The sequence below is a fragment of the Tetrao urogallus genome (assembly GCF_951394365.1).
Source record: "Tetrao urogallus genome assembly, chromosome: 10".
NCBI classification, from domain to species: Eukaryota; Metazoa; Chordata; class Aves; order Galliformes; family Phasianidae; genus Tetrao; species Tetrao urogallus.
In genome coordinates, this window is record NC_136823.1 from 16,687,614 (window position 1) to 16,711,377 (window position 23,764).

Below are 23,764 nucleotides of genomic sequence, written 5' to 3' on the forward strand. Positions count from 1 at the left end.
TTGGAGTTCACACCTGTGATGTGGTAAGGGAGAAGGTTTCTTTTTTCCCCTCTTTAAACACTTTTTTTCCCCCAGATGAATGCTGCATAATTGCAGCGGCAGCACAGATTTTATTGCAAGCACTTAGAAGAATAAGTGCTCACTGACACGATGAGAAAGGTTCCTCCCCTGGGGAACAGAACATAGAGGCTGACTGAGCAACTGGTAGGTATTTAAGAACATAAAAAATACTGGCAGAGCAGGGTCACAGTTCTTACTGAAAAGGAGTCATCACAGGAAGACAACTGGTCTGCTGGCTTCCAGCACAGTACAACATTGGTGAAGAGAAAGTCCTTAAGCATAGGGTTTTTATATACACACTCTTTGAATAGCTGAAAGGCTGCAAAGTAATCATGGCTTGTTCCTCCAGAGGTATGGATCAGATGATCCTGTTCTGTCAAAATGCTGGGCCAAACCTGGTGCTCCATATCCCATCCTGCTTCCCCCACCAAATCCTCCAGTAGAGGCTGAATAGCAAGGTACCATTTGCAGCTTCCACCTCATTTAGAGGACTTACCTACCATTAGCAGAACGTAGCACAAAACAGAGTGAGAAGATTATTTTAACATCTGAAAGACAAAAAGGAGCAAATGAGTTGGCCAAAGCTATTCAAACAAGTAACAAAGATATGCCTGGGCAGTGCAGGTTTGCTTTTGGTCCCGTACTCAAGAACACTGTACCTTGTTTCATCAATTTGGTTGATATCACTTTGGTGCTATTAAGAGTAGATACAGAGGAAATAATTAGAACTTCTGTTCTTTAAAAAAGCAATAGTACTGTTCATGTGTGAAAATTTCAAAAACAGCACAAAAGAATTAATAGCAGTCAAAAGCTGAAATAACTTACATGAAAACCACAGCAATACAAGCTATAGGCCTTTCTAAACTGAAACTTTCCTTTATTTAAAAAAAAAAAATAGAATGCACCTAATATGTCAGGATTAATTACATTTTTAACATCACAACATCAATATTTTTAATGTAGTTAGCTGTAAAGTATTTCAATATGAAACAATGTGGAAAAATGTCTAACAAGTTTCTGCAAACATGAGAACATTTTAATTAAATCCCAACATGTAAAAATAACTAAAACACTACAAGTGTATTCAACTGTATTTGACTACAGCATCATTCTTCTACATATCTTAACAAAAACTCTTTCTAAAAGCTTACTGAAATTCCACATTCCTACACACAGAAATCAGTTCTCATTCTGTTGAATTAAAAAAAAAAACTGTGAGTACCATATAGTCACATCAATTCTTTTCAGAAGAAAACTTGTCTTTGAAACTGCCAACACAAAGAAAAAGATTAACTTCCCTCTGCAGCTTAGGATAGCCTTGGGAAGACCTCACTGCAGCATTGTGGTGCTCGTGGGTCACACTGTGCTCTAACACAGCCCATTAGTCTTCATCTTCATTTGTGCTGCAAAGAAAAAGCAGTGGATTCGTCTTCGAAGGCACCTCCAGGAAATCCCCCTTCCCAGGAGTAACCCTGGGAAACCTGGCAGGTTCAGACACACGGTTTTCTTCTTGTTCCTGTAAAGCAAAGCCACTTGCACTGGCCAATCCTTCAGGTTGTTCCGAAAGTCTCATTGCAGTGTGCATTTGCTCTTCTAATTCTTCTATCAATTTCCCAGCAACAGAAGTAGATTGCAAAGAAGCCTTTGATTTTTCATCGCTAACCTCAAGCGTTGAAGCGTTTGTGCCTTGCCTTAATCCATTACAGTCAATAAGTGGAGCTGTCCTCTCTTCTTGAAGCACGCCTTGTAAAGAATTTATTTTCCCATCTTCAGCAGTTGAGGACTCTCGCTCATTTGAATCAGACCCTTCTGTCTCAGATGATGAAGTGCTGCTTGATTCTTCAGAGTCACTTGTCTCCGACTCGGAGGATGGCAGCTGTTGCCTGGAAACCATGCCAGCAGCTGTTAACTTGCTCTCTTCTTCCAGTACCAGCACTGCTGCTGCTTCCAGCTCTTCGAGCTCAAATCCTAAGTGCGACTTTGTAAGCGTGGTTTTCTGCAAGGATTCAGAAAGTGCAGCCAACTTTTTTGACCTTTAATAAGAAGAACAAAGCGTATTATTTAACTTCACACACAGAATATTCCCAATTGATATGGAGAACACAAGCCCTAAACACTGGCTAGTCACTTGCTTTACAAACAACTGCTTACTTCAGTTATGACTGTAAAAATAAACGTTGCACAAAAAATACCAGGATGTGTCATTACTGTTCTTGGGGGTGACTTCTCCCAAGGCTGGCCATATCCCACCAAAAGACTTCAGAGATTTTCAGGAAAGAAATCTCTGATGTTTTCCCTTACTGTGTATTGCTGAAACAAGTCCACCTCTGAGGGGGTTTTCATTCTTTAAGTGCTGAACTTGCACTGTTAATGCTCCTGGAACTATTTGATGCCCTCAAGTGTCTTCAGATTTTGTACTGATTATACATATTTAAACAGCCTCCCAGCTCTTCTACAGGTGATTTGAAATTAAATCCAATCTCTCCTCCAAAACACACACACATTTAGTACCTATTAAAAACACATGCTCAATAAAAGTACAAGATTTATTTTGAGTCGCATGCATTTACTTACACAGAAAAGACAATGGTTAAAAAAAATCAGAATATTAGCAAGTTGGAGAAGCTATCCTACAACCACACTACTTATCCCACACTTCCCACTCTTTGGGTCTGTGATACCTTCTTGTGGCACTGAGGTGGCTGTGAAGAGATGCTCATTTACACCGGCTGCACACTGTGCTTTACACTTTCTTTGTATTCCAGTTGAAATTTCCATTTCTTTAAGTGTTTTCAGGTCAGCTCACGCTTTACCAGGAAAGCCCATCACAGATTTATAAGCAGAGGGAAGAAAAAGCCAAAGAATGCCTTGAAATGGGTAGGCAGCCAGAGGGGAAAGCGGGTATACAGTCGCAAGCATACATCCTGTTCCTTGTTGCACAGTTCTGCCTTAGACTATCAATCAACTTTTCACCACTTCCTGCAACAGCAGGTCTACTATAAATCCTGCAGTAACCGACTGGGTTTCATTTCCTCTGCCAAAACCTGCTAACCTGCAAGGCACGACACACTGACACCGGAGCAAGTAGCTGATAATGTAATACATGACTCCTGCGAGGCAGAAGTTAAAGCGCTCGTTCTCTCAGCTGAATGATTTTAAAGATCTTTATATTCTATTTCCCAGGGGGGATAATTACTCAGTATAACATACTCTTTTTTTTTCCTCCTAAAGGAATTGTATTTAAATGTGGAGGAAGGGAAATGCAATGCAATTCCTTACCCATTCTACACAGAGCAGCATTTCAAAGCCTAACTTGGAATGCAATCATTAACCTTCCTTGGACCAACCGACACAGTGGAAAACTAAGGAAATTGTTTACCACAAGCAACTCCAGTCTAAAAACTAAATCGTAAGTCTAAGCAACCTTCAGTGTAAACACAAGTTCCAGATTTTTCAGAAGTTGCCTACTTGGCATTATAGACACAGATCTTCTGGCATAATACTTCATTTTTTATCAGGAATTTGAACTTTAAGTTATGTAGTGTTTAAGAAGTTTCCAACCTAATTTGGAACAAAGCAAGCATTTTCCTGAAAACTATAATGAACAAAAAAACAAACCAATGAGTGAAAAGGTTCCTAAAGCCTCACAGGTAAGTGGTAAGAATAATCTGTCTTGTAGGGAAACTTGTTCCCTGAACTCATTGGAGAGAAGCTGGTTTATGCTTTCAGTCACCAAAGTTCACATCCCTTACAGAAAATCTTTCTCTTCTTTGCTTTGGAAGGAAGTAGGGAAACAGTTTCCAACATCATGTGTGCGTGTCCCCTCCCACTGTAAGGGAGGTTCATTATACCAAGGTGCAATTCGTTAATTTTGCTGTCCTGTCATATCCTTGTAGACAGCCAGGCTCCACAACCTAAACGTGCACTGTGACATAATATTCTGTACCTCTTTCACATGCAGTTCCTTCTAATTTTATGGACATCCATGAGCAATTGTATGCACAATTTCCTTTGGCAGTGCATCTTCAACTCCAGCTACCTGCTCTCCATCTGCCATTACAGACAGTCAATTTTTCAAGTTCTGTTTATCCACACATTTCTTCTATCACCTCCTGTCACCTTGTTTCCTGAAATACTATGTGTATTTCTGTTTGTATTTCCACTACTGCACTATTTCATAGATATGTTTCCTATGAGATATTCAGTCCTTGAAATCACTTAGAATTCTTCTTTCACTGTTCTCTTATAATGTTGTTAACACCTTACGTACAGGAACATGCCACAGGAAGGAGTCAAGTATTACAGAGATGTATGGCATTTTGAACATTTCTACATTAATAATACTCCACTGTGCTCCAGATTACTAATGATAAGAGGTGAGAAGAAAATACAGTGCCTGACACCACACACTGCTTTACTACAGTGAGATGCACTACAACCAATAGATAAAAGAATGGGCTGTGTAAAGCTGCAGTTTTTGAGCACTGTATACTCAAGTGCATTTCTATCAATGAATTCAAAGAGAATGAATGAAAACATTGGTGTCTGACAGCAGCAGACAAACATTGGTCTCGCTGGACAGCATAAAGCTACAAAAGGCATTCTTCTGAATAGCTCAGCTTACCTCCTAACTGATCAAAACAGAGTACAAAATAATGATTATTAACTTGTAAAACAACTGTGGCTTCAAGATTCACGTGTGCCCCTTTTTCTCTAGAACTAGAACTACAGGGAGAAGACGTGCTTTTCATCTTTACAAAGGATTATCAGAAGATGCCATTGTTTGAACAACCTGCCCTGCCATCCTAACAGCAACAGCACGAACACACACTCTGCTTGAATGGCTACATGTCTGCAAAAAGCCAACACCTCCATCTGTCCTCCTGCTATCTACAACTGCATTGCTTCAGTTCTCACAGCTGTGTCCCATGGAGCAGCGAAAGCCAGCACCACACACAAGGTCACAGAGCACGTCTCAGAATCGAGCAAGGGTGCAGACCACGCAGACCTATGCAACCTTCTCCAACTGCATGGACACCCCAAAACCACATCAGACCAACCAGAATAGGAGTCTTCTGAGCAGTCATTAAAAACCTAGAACATTACTTTCACCAACTCTTAGTATGGTTTGAGTTGGAAGGAATCTTGAAGACTATCCAGCCCCAATCTGTCACTATGGGCTGGGGCACCTCCCCCTGGATCAGGCTGCCCAAAGTCTCACGGCTATATTTTAGCTCTTAGCTGCATCAGGTATTTGATTTTAACTGGATTTAAAACAGCACAAAAAAGCCTCTTTTGGTAACTCAGATTTCTTAGTAGATGAAACACTTCCTCTCACCATCCGCTTTCCTCATCAAGTCTCTCCCAGAAAAAACTGGAAGTCTGCAGAGCTCAACATTTCAAACAGGAGGAAAACCTCAAAGTCTCATACTTCTGACAAATATACGGATAAAAACAGAACTCCAGTCCCAAAGTTCCCAATTTCTTCTATGAAAAAAATAAAAAAAATTGAACAACAGCACTATGGGTTGGGTTTTTTTTTTTTCCTTCTTTTTTCCTTAGCAGAATTACAGTTAGTATATATCAGTCCATCTCAATTAAGGCAATTAACTAATTTCAAGGAAAACAATTTCAGGCGTGCATTACACATCAGCCTTAAGAAAATATATTACTCTCTGGACAAAAACAAGGCAAAAAGCACAGGGATCAGAGCATGGAAATGCTTCTGAGAGGTACCGACTCTGAGCTGATGATTTCCTTGGCTGAAAAGCAAGCAATAATTAAGGAAACAAAAGTGAGACACCAGCAATGAGATATCATGCACTACAGATTTGCTGTAAACAAGCCCCGCTGTTTCCAAAATCTTTGGAGTAGCATTTTAGAGATTAAACAGCAAATACTTTAATTTTTCAAGTATGATTAATGGAATTGCATGATTACTTTAAGACACGCTCATTCAGTATGCGTATTTGTGGTAATGATATCTTATTATTATGGTAATAGTGTTCTTACATAAACCTGCCTAATAGGCTTTAAAGGTGCCACACAAGGTAATTATTAGTTATCAAGATGTCAGTTGCTTAAGGAAAATGTTTAATTACAGGTTAAATGATCAGATGCGTGTTTTGTTTAAGGCACAGCTTTGAGGAACAGGTAACAACAAGGCATCTCGGGTCGTCTGAAAATAAGATTTCAAGGCAGAGGTGCTGTAAAATCCTGGTCTAGAAAGCAGAACAGTTTCTCCATGGGCTAGAAGAAAAAAAAAGTTTCATACATCTCAGATTGTAAAAGAGTAGCAATTGTGTGAAAAGAAAGTATCAGAAGAGCTTTTGCAGGGAGGTTCATCAACAGCTGGAAGGAAAGCCCACCAAGCAAAGTCACCATGCCACAGAAGGTAAAGAATAAACACAGGGCACGGGGACACATCCAGACAAAACCCTCTGGTTTTCTAGGATCTAGAGGATTTCTAGTGTTACAGTAAAACTAAGTAACTATGCATCTCTATACCTTCAGTGAGAAATAGCACAAAAAGGTTTTAAAGTAGCCTTTCCATCTTCCTTGCATCCAAATCTCTTGCCTCAGTAGCTCAGTTATGTAAAGAAAAAAAAAAAAGAAAAAAAAAATCAAACAAAACCCAGAAAACTTGAATATATGAAATCAGCACCCTACACTTCATTTCTATGAGGTATGGAACTGCACACTTGATCATGGTGTGCAAGTTGCATATAGAAAATACTGTGCAAAGTATTCACAAAACATGGGAGTAAATAGTCAACTGGCCTGACAGCCTTTAAAAACTGGAGCCAGTAATATTTCACTATGCAACAGAACATTTGCTTGGAGGAGTACAAGCTGTAGCTTGCTGCTGTTTTTGTAAACAATGAAAATTATTTCTACTAATCATAAGTGTGTCTTTGCATTTACAGATGCATACAAACATCAACTTTTCTGAAGTTTGTGGTGCAAACCAGGCGTAAAGCAGATAGCAAACCACAAGTGCAATGCAATAGGATTTTCCTCCTGTCTACTATTGCTCAATCACAACCAAGTCAGTGTAAGAGCACATGTGCTGTCATAGCAGATTGAGCTGTTCACGCTCAAGTACAGTACGAAAGCAACAAAGCACAGAAACCTACATAGCAGACATTGACAATGGCTTTGGTTACCAGCCTGGTGCTTAAATGTGACCCAACTGGTCTTGGAACCAAGATTTATAACTGAAATCTTGTTATATGATGCTGTTCCAATGTGGTTAGGGCCTATTAATTGTGTTACAATGGGAATCAGTTCTCCATGCTAGCAATGCTAACTTGGTTCCACAGAGCTGACAAGCCCTGTTTCACATGTAAAACACTTTACATTAATTATCTGTAAGCCTTACAGGCCAGATAAACAAGTCTCAAAGAAACAGTAGATACTTCAAGTGCAGACTTGCCTTTGTAGCATTTTAAGTTTTACCACAGAAGAAAATGGGCCTGTTTTATTGCCAAGCAGCAGCCCTGGTAGGCCAACAACTCCTCAAGATGCATTCAACTACAACCAGCATCACGTTCTGCCAGTCAGCAGGGCTGACAAACACAGAGCAGTTGGGTAACTTGCCTCCAGCCACGGCTCTGGACACCTCAGATTCATCTCACAGCAAAGCTGCTGCATTAAGCTAAAGCCTTTCTTTCTGACTGCTGGATCACACAGTACTCCCAGCTGTCTAAATATTACACAATTACTGCATGAGAAGTTACTCAGTTTTAGGAGAAAGCCTCAGTCTATATTTAAACTACCTTTCCCAACAAGGCCTGGCAAAATTCACACTTATGAGAGAGTTTCACACACCCATTTTCTGAGATAAAACAGGTAAGATAAGCAGTAGAACCAGCCAAGAGCACAACCACTTTAAATGTTTCCAAATTACACACCTAGAAGCAGTAATTACAACTTCCCACAACTACTCTTTAGCTAGAGGCATCATAAGAATTAAAGCAATTCTGGAATTAATACTATCTCAGGCATCACCAGATACTATCCCAAAGCAGAGTCCCAGCAGTTCAGATGAAGAGGGCGTGGAAGTGGAAGTATGTACAAGATACTAAAGCACGAGTTGAACTATAAGGGATACCAGTTACCCACCTTGTAGCAAGACTGGATGAGGACTGGCTGCAATACAACATCACTGGTGCTGCACTGTCACTGGCAACCAACAAGATCAAACATCTCTCCACACTTGAATCATTACATATATTTTTTTCTTTCTAGCTGTTTGAAATTGTTTTTCCATAATTATGATACAGAACTGAAGGACAATTTGATTTTAATAAAATACTCAAGACATGAAAAAGGCCAAGTTTGATCAACTCTGACTGTAAAAGCAATAACAAGAATGGCACTGGCTGCAGAAGATAACTTCATTAATGTAGAAACACCTGGATCAACAGGCACAGACAAGCAAGAGTGGTCACTAATAAAGATTTGATAATATAAAAATCCTCCAGTTCAGGAAAATAATCCTTACAAATGGACATTTATCAGCAATCATAAGAAACTCACACTAAACACACCATTTACTTGCCCAAACTACTACAGTCACAGGTTAGGAAAGAAAACAAGCTTCATAATCTGCACAGAGATAAGAGTCTCTGATTCAATTATACCTTATGGCATCTCATATAAAACACTTGCTATATTTCACCACATTTTATTCCCTTTCCAAGGTCATTCTTAATGAGTGCTTCACTATTCAAGGACTTCTAACCACACAGAAATTGTTTTGAAAAATGCAAGCACAGAATGAGCCCCGCAGTGCTTAGGAGACTTCTAACAAGGTTTGTTTGCTGGAAGCAGCAGTGAAACCCCACCACCAAATCAAGCTCTGAAAGTAATTCATGGCAGAGGCTGTAGTTCTGGGACATTTTAAACAGCAACAAACGCTTTGCCTATCTGCAAACCCACTACATTACAGACCATAATAATGATCTGCTCTTATTGCAAAGTACCTTACATACCCTTTTCCTCCAATTTCCTGCAAGACTGGGGAACTACTCACAGATTTTATTTTGTCCAGTTCTGGGAACACAACCAGCCTCAACAGCAAAGCATGGCTAAAACTTAACGAAGCAGAACAACACTACCCTCAAATCTGAGGCATGAAGTGGAAAAGAAAATACACCCATTAACTGACGCAAAGGGCAGCTCTTTCTTGGAAAGAAGCACATTCATTCAGAATACAGATAATATTTTATCCTTGCACAGACAATACCACAGGTCCCTAATGAACAGCAAAGTCTCAAAGTCAAACATTTTCCATTCCCTCCTACAAAAATGGAGAGTAATTCCAGAAAATTCCTTAAAAAGCTATTTACAGAATAAGTAACATCTACTAAATCACTGTTCCCAGATTTTTTGTTGGTGTTACTTTATCATTATTACTGAAACAAACCTTCTTAAAGGTGGTCCATCAGAATCCTGCTTGCCTTATGAGATCTAAAGAACCACAAAGGCAGTGCCATTAACAGCCAGCAGGATAACAGAAACTGCACCATTCAACAGTTCCACCTACTTAGTTTATTATACGTTTTTATAGTGAGAGGCAGAACCAATAGATAACCCCATTAAAATCTCATTAGCTCTGATCAATGAGCAGCAAAGGTAATGTAAGAACAAAGCTGAATTTAATGTGTTTGTGAAGGAGAAACAGAACAATTTTCTTCAGGACTCAGGTAAGAAATTGACCTGAACTTTAACTAATCTTCCACATTACCTGCAGCAAAAGAAAGACAGATGAGTGTAAACACAACACATTTGTTCATGTGATGTAGTACCAGGTTACCCACTGCCTTTGTAGGAAATGAACAGCCTCCAGAACCCAGAGCTAAGAACAACTCAGTTTCTAAGTTTCCTTATGAAAAGCCAGGGGTAAAATAACATGGCCAGTGTATTTGGGATATTTTATGCAACCGCACATAAAAATTAATTCTTCTCTCAATTTCTCAAGGTAATGGATTGTGATTTCTAGCCTAAATAAGTTGGGTCTATGCAGTTAGGTGATCTTTACACTTAGTGATAATGATTTCTCTTGTAACAACTCTTAAATAATAGGCAACTTTAATCAAATTTGAGAGGCTACAAGTTGAAAAAGATCTTTAAATTCCTACATATTTGATGAAAATATTCAGAGGTAGATCTGAAATAATCACCCCTACGACAAAAGGCAGGGAGAACGAGGCTACGCGTGCAATGGTTCGGAGGGAGACCACAGCACGGCTACGCCAAGGAGCTCACCTCTACTCAGCTACTGCATGTGCTGCCTCTTGCACAGTGGAAGTGTTGAAGGACATGAAGAAACCAGGGCACAAAGACTGGGATTGTTGTACAAAGGTTACAGGCTCATTTTCCCCTTCTTCCCTTGTAGGCATCAAGTTGGAGATTGGAAAAAGTATTCACTGCACACCAAATCTTTACCTTAAACATAGGAAAACCACACGATAAAATGGGGGCACTGAGTTCAAGACGTAGTCTGGAAAATACATCTCTCTGTACAAGAGGGAACAGCCAAGAGAAACCTACCATATGTGTCCAGGTAGCAGACAGCAGTCCTGAGCACAAAGCAATGGCTGACGGGGAAGAGTCCAACAGGCTTAAGGGAAATATAAAATGCTTTCATCTCGAAATTCTGCATTTCAAAGGGCACTGCATGAATTCGGGAGTTAAGAGTGATACGCTGCAATCCAACCTGCAGCCTTGTAAACATGAACTGCTATCTACATAGCTTAAAGTATTACAGTTTGTTAAACATAAATCACATACAAAGCACAGCACCATCATTTCAATTTAAGTGACTGTATGTTAATAAATCTAGGCATTTCAAGTGACTTTCCATATTTTTTCTGAAATTCCACAGCACTCCTTCTATAATGAACCTGAATACTGTATGAGCTGAACTTCACATTTATAAATATTTTAAGCAAAGATGAAGCTTTCCAGTATAATATTTTATTTTAATTACTTAGTCTTGCTTGGTCTTTTTGGTTAGTTGCAACTATGCATATCACATTATAAAAGAAATCAAGTACAGCTTAGTTCTGTGTAAATTATTATGAAAGCATTCATAAGAAAAAACTTGTAATTAATACTGGACTATAAAAAGGAATCACTGTTTATACTGTAGGAATAGTTTAGGTGAGCTTAAAAACAGTTCAGTGTTGCCAAAATAGCTTCAGTGAGTCGAAACAAGTGTAAACGTCTAACAATGGCACAGCTCCCAAAGTTCTACATGATAACTAAAGTAACAAGTGGCAAATAGGTAACTCACCACACAACTGATGCAGAGAAAGGAACAGGTCGTGAACTGTGATGGCAAATGTTGACTGTGTTACAGAAATGGAACGCCAGCACTCATTCTACATGAGCCTCATCTTGCTCTTAAATATCTCAACTGCCATCACATGTGACTTTGTCTTGACAACCTCTCACGATCTAGGATCTTGAACTCCTAACACTGTAAATCATAGTTTGTACTATAACATGGTAATGAAAGATAATCACAAAAAGCAGTGCTGAAGATGTGAATTTTAATGTCAGAATAATGCTGGTGAGGTCATCATGCATGAGGAAAAATAATGGAAACAATGATAACAGATGGACTTAAAGGCATTGTTAATACATTAAAACAGTATCCTGCCCCTTTACAATGGGATTTACCAACCTAACAGCAGAAATCCTAGTGAGGTAGATCAGCATTCTGACTGCAACCCCAACCTGCAGCCATTCCAGTCACAGACCCCTGTCAATTCACACAATCTCAACACAGAAACACATAAACCTGAGCACCTTGCAGGCTCCTGGCGGGTCAGCACACATCTGCAGGCACCCAATTGCTCAGCCCGCTCCCACATCCTCCCCATCATCCCACCATGCTTGTAGGGCTCCTAGTATCAGGGGCTCCAGGGTTAGATTCCACCTTTAGGCACTGTAATGATAATGCCCCATCCACTGAACCAAGCCTGCTCCAGAGAAGGCTGAAAACAAAGCAGGGAGGCATTAACAGCCCACAGATCAGCTCCCACTTTGATCACAGCTGCACACTCCTCCTGCTCAGAGGCAGCAAGCACAAGCACTGCCTTTCCAAATGGAGGCAGAGGAGCCAGCTGAGATGCACGGGCTGAAAGATGTGACACCCACTGCTGACCCTTCTGCAGGCAGACAGGAGCTGCCTCCCAACAACTTTGGGAAATCAAAGCAATAGCCGGAGGGGGGGAAAAATGGCTTTCTTCTCTCTCTTCTCTACCCACAGCAAGGTGCATTCAGACACAGCTTGGAGGAATACGAGCCATAGGAAAGTGATGGAATAAATGAAAAAAAAAAAAACAAATAGAGGAAAGGAGAGGAAAAACATCAAAGGGAACTGCAGCTAGCAGCTGGGAGGAGAGATTAAATCCCTTGTTAAAAATCCATGTTTTACAGGGCTTGCTGAAACATATATAAAGGAGAATTTCTGGCATTATATCCACCTGTCTATCACACTTCTCAGCCTTCGGGGCAAGCAATGTTTTGCTTTAAGCCTCTTAAGTAATATGTTACATTACTTGGGTATTGTTATTTACAAAGTGCTCCGCACACACCTACTGCTCTACAGACAATTGAAGTGACAGCTCAGGCCTTAAATAAGATGCAACATTTAATGAGGAGCACAGCAGCACAGGATGACAGTAAACAAAAAGAAACTATATTAAAAACATGCATCAAAACAGTGAAAGATGAGAAGCACAATGTGCTTGCAAATTCCTAGTTACTATTTTTAAATCAAAGAACCGTGATCTGAGGATTAAAAGCAAATGACTTGGCATGGAAATAAACGTGGATTCTCTACCAAATTCAAGCATCGACAGCCAGCATTCTCTTCAATAAATTGGCGAGCCCTTACCTAGGTTCTATGTGCTAAATGACAGTGCTTCCTTTTTAGCACTAGAAAAAGCTACTTTAAAAAAATAAATTGTAAAGAACCTCATCTTGCTTCTGTATGAGACTCAAGATTAGCATTTGAAATACAAGGTATGTTTCTGGACTATGCTACCTTGATTGAAACAAACAAGACCGTAAAGAATAACTCAACCTATGGAGAAAGAGCCAACTCATAATTACACTTCACCAGGAAAACATATGAACATATTGCTGAATTTCTCATGTTCCATGTTCAACCAGAGGTGTTTTTGGATTTTAACTTTATGTTACATAACAGACAAATGGGCAGAAATCTCTGCCCATCACACAGACACATCCACATCAACTTCTAACGTCATCAGTTAACTACAACATTTTTGTGCTCTTGCCATACCACAAGTCAATCAGACGTATATTCAAGGAGCCTTTGCTCCCATTGCTCTTTCCAATTCTCAACCTCAATCTGAGAAGCAGAGACTAGAATTACTGTGAGCTATGCCACAAATTATGCCACCTTCTTCTGCAAAATGACACTATTCTGCCTCTTCTGCACTCACTGCTCTCCTACCTACTGAGAGAGGCACACACACTTGAGTTCCAGCAGTTCTCAAGCACGACCCAAGCTATTTTTCCTGGAGCTCTTGCCCTTAACTATCTCCTGCTCTCCACCCCTCGACTATGATCCACAATCTTTTACTGTAAGCGTGCCATCTTAGACTTGATTGTATTAAAACACATGTTGTTCAAATGAGCATATGTTGCCAATCTGGGTCGGTCTGTGCAACTCATCTGTTCAAATCATCATTCTCTACTTAAAAAAGATCCGTTTCTAACGTTACCATTAATTTTTATCTATAAAAAGATGCACAGCACTTTCTTACAGATTGCTAAGGATATTGGACCATACTCAGACAAAAACTCTGAAAATGTGGATGATCTTAATTTCATTAGGTAATAAAAGAATCCATCTCTTCCCAGTTCCTGCTTTTTTCTTCTAATATTTCCTCTAACACACCAGCAATTCCAACACTTGGTAGTACGTAAACAGAAACATGCAGAAACCAGACCCCAACAGACTAAAACAGATTGCAAAGAGACCGTTTGAAGCAGCCACTCCCATGCTCAGTAGAAGCTTGAAAAGCAGCTGGGACATCTGACAGTTTATACACTGCTACAGGCCACCAAAGAAGTGAATGAACAGCAACCCTAGTGCAGCCCAATTACTTGGAGCAGTAAGCACACGCAGCACTGCACACTGAACTCGCTGCCAGCAACAGTAATGCCAGCACATAAAGCCTGCTAAGAAGGAATTACAATAATTGAGGCTTGCAGTTGTGAGCAACCATTGCAAGTCATCACAGGACACCGAGAACAATGCCTACATGACCAGATAAAACAGCTTTCTTACTGCATTCAGCTGAGAGGTGTAGCAGTATCAAGATTTTTTGCTTTATCTCTTGTACCACAGACGGCAACAAGGATGTTGTCTGATAAATAATATAACCAGCTGCATCAGAACACAGACACTAAAAGCAGATGCTAATGGCAAGGTTGCTTTAAAAGCAGCAATGTGAAAGTAGTTTTTTCTCTGCATCACCATCAAAAACTGGAATTTAAACCTGAGATGGTCACAGCCTTCACTTACCATGGGCAGCAAACAAGGTGAAGTGACACCTGAGCTACAGCCAAGGCAGGGTACCACTGAGCATGAAACTAATTCACCTAAAAATACATCACTGAGAGTTGAGATTTTTAGTAAGGATAAAACTGCAGGAAGTACTTTAAACACTGTGCAGCTCAGTTTAATCCCACAGAACCAAGCAGCAGGATTTCCATCCAGAACATACAATTGCTGTGCCTTTGTTCTTCTGAATCGTGGCTTCTGAATCCAAGAGGTTAACAGCTGAACATTTGCATATTTCTCTAACATTTGGGAATGCTTTAAACCACTGAGTAATCCTTCTTCTGTCAAGGATTTCCCCAACCCACACACACATACACAGATAGAAAATTTAATAAACTAACGTGCTGGTAGTACATCACTGAGATCTGTTAGGGAAGTTTTGTTCCTGAATCCTCCTTTCTGAGCTTTGTGTTTTCCTAATAGATGCTCACAGTCATCATCTACTCCATGCACCCCTCATTAGGCAGGACAGTCCTTAGCTGGATGTCACAACTAAGTCACTCTTAGGAACACTGCAGTAACACAAAGAATGAATAAGATTTAATAAACACCAACCCTAAAGGTAGCAAAAAAAAAAAAAAAAAAAAGCGAGGACAAAAAAGGCTGTTTTTTCTCTATTAAAATATTTTGTGCTTCACAAAGGCCCAGACCACTACAGAAAACAAATGCCACAATCAAAATAGCTTCTACTTAACTTCCCAAAGCTTTCTTCACAAGTAACAACTGGGTCAGATTTCCTAAGTTAGCAGATGAGTGATCAGTCTAACAAATAATATGTAATATATCTCAAAACTCTAATTATATTATCTAAAAGATCATATTTCACTACACATTTAAATACATTACATGTTATGTTTTCCCAAACGTAGTAAAAGCCTGTAGTAGTTCTTTTCAGGAAGGCTGCTATATACGATCTGCATGCACTTAAATCAAGCACCTTGTATGAGGGAGCCTATATGATGACAAGCTGCAAGGAAAATACTGCACATAAAGATTCCCCACAGAGAACAGTGTAAAAGAACAGTGTAAATTAATAAGACAGAGAGCTGCACAAATATTTCCACTGAGGAAAGACTTCTGAACATTCAGTGGGACAGTGTGTTCAGATGGGCACAACAGCAAGCTATCTGCACCACTGCCATTATCAGTGTGGTTTTGGAAGAAGAGTCAGCAGGCTGCCTTACACATCCAAACCCAGGATTTGAGTGTTTGGTTTTTTTTCCCCCAGGTATTTAAATACCTTTAAGTCTTTAAACTTAAATTCATGTAGAGCCAACAAAGCTGTCACAAGAAATACAAAGAATCTTCCCACTACCAAACTTTTGCCAATGCAATGGACTAAAACTAAAATGCTGGAGATAGAAATCCTTACTCCTGTTTTAAAATCTGAGATGACAGGTGGCACTAAAACTCCTAACATCACCAATCTTATTTCTTCCTGGAAGACCTGTGTTCCTTGATGCCTTTGCAATGCCAGACCTTAAAACTTCAGGCCTGCATTGCACTGTATTGATTAAAACAGAAATGCAGACAGCCCAGGGAAAAGGAAAAGGGGGGCTCAACAATCACAGTCAATCTCATCACCCGACGACACACTGTGAGTGTAATTAATCCTACATTTACTTAGAGAACTTCACACCCTACACATAAAGCAGCAACTCCCTGCTGGCTTCAGATTAGGTAATTATGTTGTAACAAGGACTAGGCTTCCACTATAACAGAGATGAAAAGGAGAACAGAGCCATGAAGCTAGCCTACCTTTCAGGGTAGGTATCACCTGCAAATCAAAAGAAGCAGGCTTAACATGTTTAGGAATACTTGAGTTAGAGATTTTATTTAGTTAATTCAAATAACATATCAGCATCTACAGAGACTGCACAAACGCCACCAGGAATCACAGTTCTTAACTCTAAAGTAAACAGTCCATGTTTGAAATGGCATTTGTACCCACACTGCCCAAATTAGCAGGATTATGCTTGTTTCAGGTGCAAGTATATGTGCTCTGCAACATGAAGTTGTGACAGCAGAGTATGTATACCCTAAAGCTGCCTCTATACAGATATAAAAAAAAGTGGCAGGCTAAATTCCATGGGATATGCTGAAGTAATTTAGCAGCTCATCTCTCTTACCATAATAGATCTCCTTTGTCATACAAGTTGTAACTACAACAACACACAACACAAACTGTGACTTCCTAATATTTTGCAGTAAGATGAGGTGGCAAGTTAAAGAAAAACAGTGCTAACAAAAGATATATAAATTATATGAGACCAAAAACCTTATTCTTCTGCTTTCCTGGGGAAGCTGGCGGCCCTGCCTGTGGCAGGGGGGTTGGAGATTCATGAGATTCATGATCCTTGAGGTCCCTTCCAACCTGGGCCATTCTGTAATTTTGATTCCTCATACCCATTAAGTCTGGGGATGCATTAACTACAGATCTGTGCACAAATAGGTGTGGTAATTCCTGGAAAATTTCCAGGGGCCCCAGCAGTTTCACCTCCAGTTGAGTACAGGAAACACACAGTTACCAGTAATGAAGCAGTACATGCCTAATGCTAAACATGTATTGAAAGAAGGGTACTTTAAACTAGCATGGGCTCCATTGTTCTCTTCTGAAGGGATACAGAAGAACATGCATTTAACTGCCTGCCTAGACAGCAACTCTGGGGAAGCTGCTCAGCCCTGCACTTGGCTGTGGCACAGCCAGCAGATATCACACAGCCACTCTATAAGAGGGCACATACATAGAACAGTGGACAAAGAAAGCACTGGAGGAAGACATCAGGCCATGTAAGGGAACACAGCACGAGTCAGTGGGCAAACTGCTCTGACATCTACAAAGGATGCAAGGGGTCACAGGCAAAACTCTCCTCCAGAAGGGAAAGAGTTCTGCATTAAACCTGCATTTGATTCCCTTGCTCTCAGCAGCCCATATGCAGCTGTGAGACCACAACTGGCTTCCTCAAAGATCATTTTTGCTTCATCTCCTGTAGGAGACCAGAGACCTGTATGTACCAGAGTGAAGTGCAAAAGATGGAGAAAAGCTCAGATTAGCAATACACATTTGGTTCTAAATTCACCTTGGACATGCCACCATATGTATCACAGTGGTTTGTAAAATCTCTGACCTACAGAAAGAAAGAGGCATGCAAACCAGACAAATTAAATTTAATTTTATTATGGAAATGAAAGTAATAACAGAAGTGACAGCAGGGCAGATGATAAGCTCACTTAGCAGGGCGATCAAATGAAGTGATGACATGTCATTATGACCTCAGGGGTTAAAGATGCAATTTTCCATCTGGTTGCATCTGGCTTTTCAACATAAATGTTGACACCACCTGCTGGGACTTTCTACAAGCTGCCTCCCTAGGTCTTTGCATAGCTTTTGTTACCCAGGTTAATATTTACTCTTCCCTTTCTTCTGATTTGGCTGAGCAACAGGCTCCCTTTTTTCAAACCCCAACAAACAGTAAAACAATTTTACAGCGCATTTTACACAATAGATAAAATATTAACTTAACAAGCAACTCAAAGAGATGCTTCCAGCCCCTGCAATTCCATGATTCTGTGATCCTAAAAAGCAGGTAGAACCAGGTTTAAGACTGCAAACTAGAGGATGAAACTTCACCAGCCCATATCTTTCTTCAACTAATACTTTCAGGAATCTTCTTTTACTTAGTAACAGGTACCTGAATAAAAGTCAGCTTATCTGGATAAATACCTAAAGAATCAGACTGTACTCACCATATCCAATTGATTATCAGCCACCTGCATTTGTTTTTACTCAGCAGCTTAATTGTTTCCAATTCCAGACACACTGTGCTTAAAATAAATCATCTTCTGCCAGTCCAGTGACACATTCACTTATTCATCTAATTAAGCCACAGCCAAACGATGATCTCAAACCAAATTTGTAATCAGCTATTGGCAGACTGCTGGCCATAAGGTTTTGTTCCCACACCGGAATTTAAAAGCTAGTAACCACCAGTGGCATTCCATTGCTGTTAATTTACCATTAAATAAGGCTATTCTCTTACTATCATTTAACATACCCTTTACATTTTTTGCCTGAGACAAGCTTTGTTCCTAAACCTGTGTCTCCCAGAGTTCCCTCCACCAATACAGGTGAGCTAAAAACATTGCTTTCAGCTGTTTATAAAGTGCCCAGATTCTCCCTTACGAACAACCCAAAATCCATTTCAACTGTAAGCAAAGAGGCCCCAATCTCTTTGGGAAGAAAGGAGCCCTTCACAGATCTTTGAAGAGTGACCTGGGACTAAGATATGAATGGAGAAGATAGAGACTAAGAAGGTTAATGAAGCTTGCATGGGGTAAAGAACAGTTTAAGAAACAAAACAAAGTATCCAGACTGAATGGACACAAGTAATTTCATCAAAAGACCATAAAGATTTATGTCCCACTCCCAAAACTTCCCTCTAGAGGCAATCACCAGAGGGATGAAATAAGCTTCCTTCCCTGGACAGTGTGCTGCTCACCTTAGGCAACTGGAAGTATGAAACCTTTGCTCTCACCAGACCAATCATTTTTTGAATAAAAAAGTCCCATTAACATGTGTAAGAAGGCATCCCTGTTCACTTAGAACGTGCTTAACTTCAAGCTTATGTTTGCTTCACTGATAAACCGAACAAGAATGACTTAAGCACATGCTTAAATGCTTTCCCAATTCAGATCCTAAAAATAGACAATGATTTCTACAGTTCCTCTTTTCTCTTGTTCTCCTAATGACAGACAACTATTGTGCCATGTCATTATGACAAAAAGATAACTTAATTGCCCTCATTCCAGAAGCTGTCAGTTCTGCTTAACTGGTACATAATGTATTTGTCTGGAGTAAATGTGTTAATGCATCAGTCACTTATATCTAGCATATATTTTCTGCTGTATTTAAAAAAAAATTGGTTTTTATGGCTGACTTCCGAGACATTATATTCACTGATACACATAGCAGTGATATTGCTGTTCTGCAACTCATTTATTTAAGATGCATTAAATAACTTTCTCCTGAATTTATTTTTCAAGACAACTTCAACCTGAACACGAATTTTTCTCAGAAGCTTTTCTTTCCCAAACCATCAATATCAACAAAAATTCATATCTTATGTAAAAATACAACCCCTCTCTAGATGCCACTACATAAAAAAGGCCCTCATGTTTTCTCCCATGCTGTAAGAATACATGGATAGGACCAAACACATTTCCATTTATGACACACCACTTCCTCTGGTTTTACTGATACTTGTCCATAGATACAACATGCTAAAAACCTTTCCCTCACCAATAACAGCTTCAGAACTTACTTGACTCTTTGAATCCAGATGCAATAGTCTGTAATGAAGAGATCATTAAGGATGTAGGCAGGGTCACTCTCCCTAAAAATCCTGTGAATGTCCAGCAAACATTTCAAAACTGCAGCTCTTCCTAGAAATAGATTTTCATTAGATAGTTTTTTAAAAATCATCTTCCTCCCCTCTCAGGCATTAGTAATTTTGCTACCTACACCCACACAACATGAAGTGGACCCAGAGTCTCAGAACAGCAGTCAGATGACTGTGCCCCTCAGCATCCACACCCATGTGGACACAGAGCCTGACTTCAGCAGGCATTTCTGCAGGACTCCAGCCTGGAGGCTCAGCCATGCCAGTACTTCTCCACAGCTGAAGCAGCCGGCTCCTACAGCCTCCCCTTTCCTCTTCTCTGCACTGTGCTGCCCCAAGCTTCAGCACAGCCATACAGATTAGGTTATAAAGTAACTCAGAGTTACACCCCATCATTCCCTTGCTGAAAAAACAAATATAATTTGACTTGGTGTACGCAAACATCAGTCTTAAAAAAGGAAAGGCTGCCAACACAGCCCACTGCACGATGCAGTACCCAGCATCACAGCAATCACATAAGCCAAGGTAAGTGACACCATTGCTAGCATCCAACCATGGTTCTAAATCAAGCAGAACTTCCACTCTTTAGAGAAAGAGTAATTTGGCCAACTGTGCCTCCAGAAAAAAAAAAATCCATTTCAGGCTCAAAGAAGTGCCACTTAACATAAAGGTGATAAATGATTTCAAAAACAAAAAACTTGAACATTATCTTATGCCAGAGACAGAAGTCTGCAGTCAGTTCTTCTCTATAGGCAGTGAATCACTGTGAAGAGAACTGGGTAATGTAACTCAATTAGCTGGAATCACCTACCTTAGCTTGAATGTTGCTAAGGGGTTAAGTGCTGGAACACTAAAAAAAAGTTCCCTGCTTAATGAGGGGAAAAAGAAAAACATTCAAATGAAAATAACCACTACTGCAAATGGAATCTAATAACCTCCTCCCAAGAGACAGGCTCCTCCTAGGCTATGAAACCTCAACATGGATGAAATTACATTTTACAGAATATATACAAAAAAAGAGATCAGAACTCCCCCTGCTGTCTGAGCACAAAGTTTGTGTTTTTGTTGTTCAGCACATCCAGGCTGAAAAATATTGACAGAGAATGAAAGTGAAAAGAGACACACAAGATGGCAGGGTAGAGAAAAGACCTGCAAAGCATAAAGCAAACAGAACTGAAATAGTAACACTGGTCTGGAACAGAAACAACTGATGTAAAGTTAGGATAGAATGCAAAAGAAAGAATCCCAAGTATAAGTGATGAACTTGAGATTCTATCACCTTCAATGCTTGTCAAGCCAGGCTTGTCAAACTCAACTATTTTGACTACAGTGAAGTATGCTCTTTTAAGAAGAAATTATATGTGGAATTAAGATTTTGCTAAACTTTTTGGTTCTAGCTGTCAAGCTGCCAGCCTGAATCATTTACAACATCCACTACATTTACTCATCTGCCATGTAACAATGTAAATTAGTGACTATGACACTAAGTCTCAACAAGTCTTCCTTCATAAATCAGAATTTTAGATGATATTCATGGGCCTTAACAGGTCTGTCATTGGAGGAGTTGCAGTTCTAGCCAAACTCAGCTCCTTCCTGCTCAACACAGACACTCTAGTTTTCATTGAAGACCTTTCTCCTAAAGCTTCACAAAACACAGTTGGACTACATCTAATTAAGATACTAGCTCTGATCAGAGCTTTTCCCAAGGTTGAGATCATAGAATGGTTTGGAAGGGACTTCTAAGACCATCTAGTTCCAGCCCCCTGCTGTAGGCAGGAACACCTCCTCTAGACGAGGTTTCTCCAAGTCCCATCCAGCCTGGCCCTAAAACCTTGATATTCATAACACTCTCTGGAACGAACTCAGACCACAACTGCATCCACTGCACAGTAAACAAGTGGCTTCACAGGCTCTTTCCTGGTAAGTACACCAGTTTTATTGTCTCCCAAGCCCCCAAAACAGAAAACTTTCAGGAACGTGGCCATCAAGTTCTGGTGAAAGTGGCCCAAAAAATTACAAAGATTTTTTTTTTTTTTAAAGAACACAAACTTACCCAGCTGCAGTATCATGACTGTATCATTGAAGGCACGTGTCACCAATCCAAAATGTCTGTACAGTGGATAGCACACCACCCTTCTCCCAAAAGATACCAGGACATCATGAATGCTAGTGAAACACTGTGTGTCAGGGGAAAAATCTCAATTAGTCTCTGTATCTTTCAACACAAAGAACTACTTTTTCTTAGATAAAAAGTCACAGCAGAATAAACAAAAAGCACAGTTTTAGGCATTATGCATCTGAAATCTGTACTTCGAAAATCAACATACTAAAAATAGGAATAAGATACTCACATTTAGCTTGCATGGCAAGATAACAGAAGTTCTATACATTTTGGTGGTTTTGTATTAAAAATAGAATTGAGGGAACATTAAACATCTAACCTAAGCCTTTGCCATTCTTTAAATTAAAGCAATAAATTACATCTGCCTCACATTACTATGTATATAAAGGGAAGCTATAAAAAGCCTTTTAAGAATATAGAAAAAATTAAAACCACATGATATTAACAAAATACATGTGTACATATAAGATCCCTAAAAACGATACAAGAATCTGCCTCATGAAGACTACAGATATTTAAGACAGGATAAACATCTGCCCAGGGAAAGCAGCTCACTGCCCTCCTCTAACAGTGAGGAAGACTCCTAATTTACTCAGACCAGACAAATTAGTGAGTTATTACACACTCTTAAGACAGTGGTTTCATTTTCAAAAGAAAATATATTCCATTTACGAGCTCAAATAAAGATACTTATTGCATCTTGAGCTCACCATTTATTAAAATAAAAATGCTTTGTTGTTAGTGAGCACTTTTTTTGCATTCTATCACTACATACCTCAACCCAATTTTCATTTTAACAGATCACCAATAAGGTCTTCAATCATTTCTATTTTATTTAATATTTAGAGCCTAAGGTGTGTATGTGTATGGCAGTCAGTTCCAACAGCCCATAGCTGAGGCAATCTTGTTTACAGATTGATGCAAACACCCGCCTCTACATGGTTAGTGGAACAGATATAGATATTAACAGCTTGGTGCCAGGAGACTGCATTTGCTGGGTGTGAAGTATACTGTTGGCACAGGCTGCGCCAAGAACTGCTACATTACTGAAGGAGATCTGTGTGCACTCATCCTCTGTGCTAGGACACAGAACTGGGGAAATTCAGGAGTTCGGGGAAATCGCTGTACTTCAAGTGTACTCTGACTGCAGAACACAGCTACACAAATGAACACTGCTACATCAGCAGTCAGCAGAGCACATTCTTATTACCAGATGTAACATCTCCCACTCCTAGAAATGATCGTGGGACTGAACCCAAATGCCCTGGCAGAAATCTCACATTTGCTCCTGCAAACTGAGAACCTGGCTTGGTAATATCAGGGATGAGGGACGAACAGGCCCTTATAGCTTGCTGCCCACATGAGAAGTAGTGGCCTGCTGGCCAAGTTATGCCCTGTAAGAACATTTCCTATCACTGGGTTTGCAGATGCTTCTGGGCTTCCCAGCTGCTCTCCAGCACAACCTGAAGCCAAGCAGTGGAACAGAGATGCCAGAAGCCACCTCATTTGCAGCCAAGAGGAGCAAGCTAGAAGCACAGACCAATGAACTAAGAAGGCTGAAGAAAAGTG

The 23,764-nt window shown here is 39.9% G+C and overlaps 1 protein-coding gene across 1 annotated transcript in view; it reads right to left on the reverse strand.

The window, feature by feature from the left end:
• Positions 1-1,441: 1,441 nt before the first annotated feature.
• The window catches only part of SHQ1 (SHQ1, H/ACA ribonucleoprotein assembly factor), a gene marked incomplete at both ends in the record, with an annotated part of 36,159 nt that continues 13,836 nt past the window's right edge, over positions 1,442-23,764 (reverse strand). The window contains 3 exons of the mRNA XM_079540485.1: positions 1,442-2,093; positions 19,996-20,116; positions 22,127-22,250. Of these exons, the coding sequence (XP_079396611.1) occupies positions 1,442-2,093; positions 19,996-20,116; positions 22,127-22,250 (897 nt within the window). The remainder of the gene's footprint in view (positions 2,094-19,995; positions 20,117-22,126; positions 22,251-23,764) is intronic.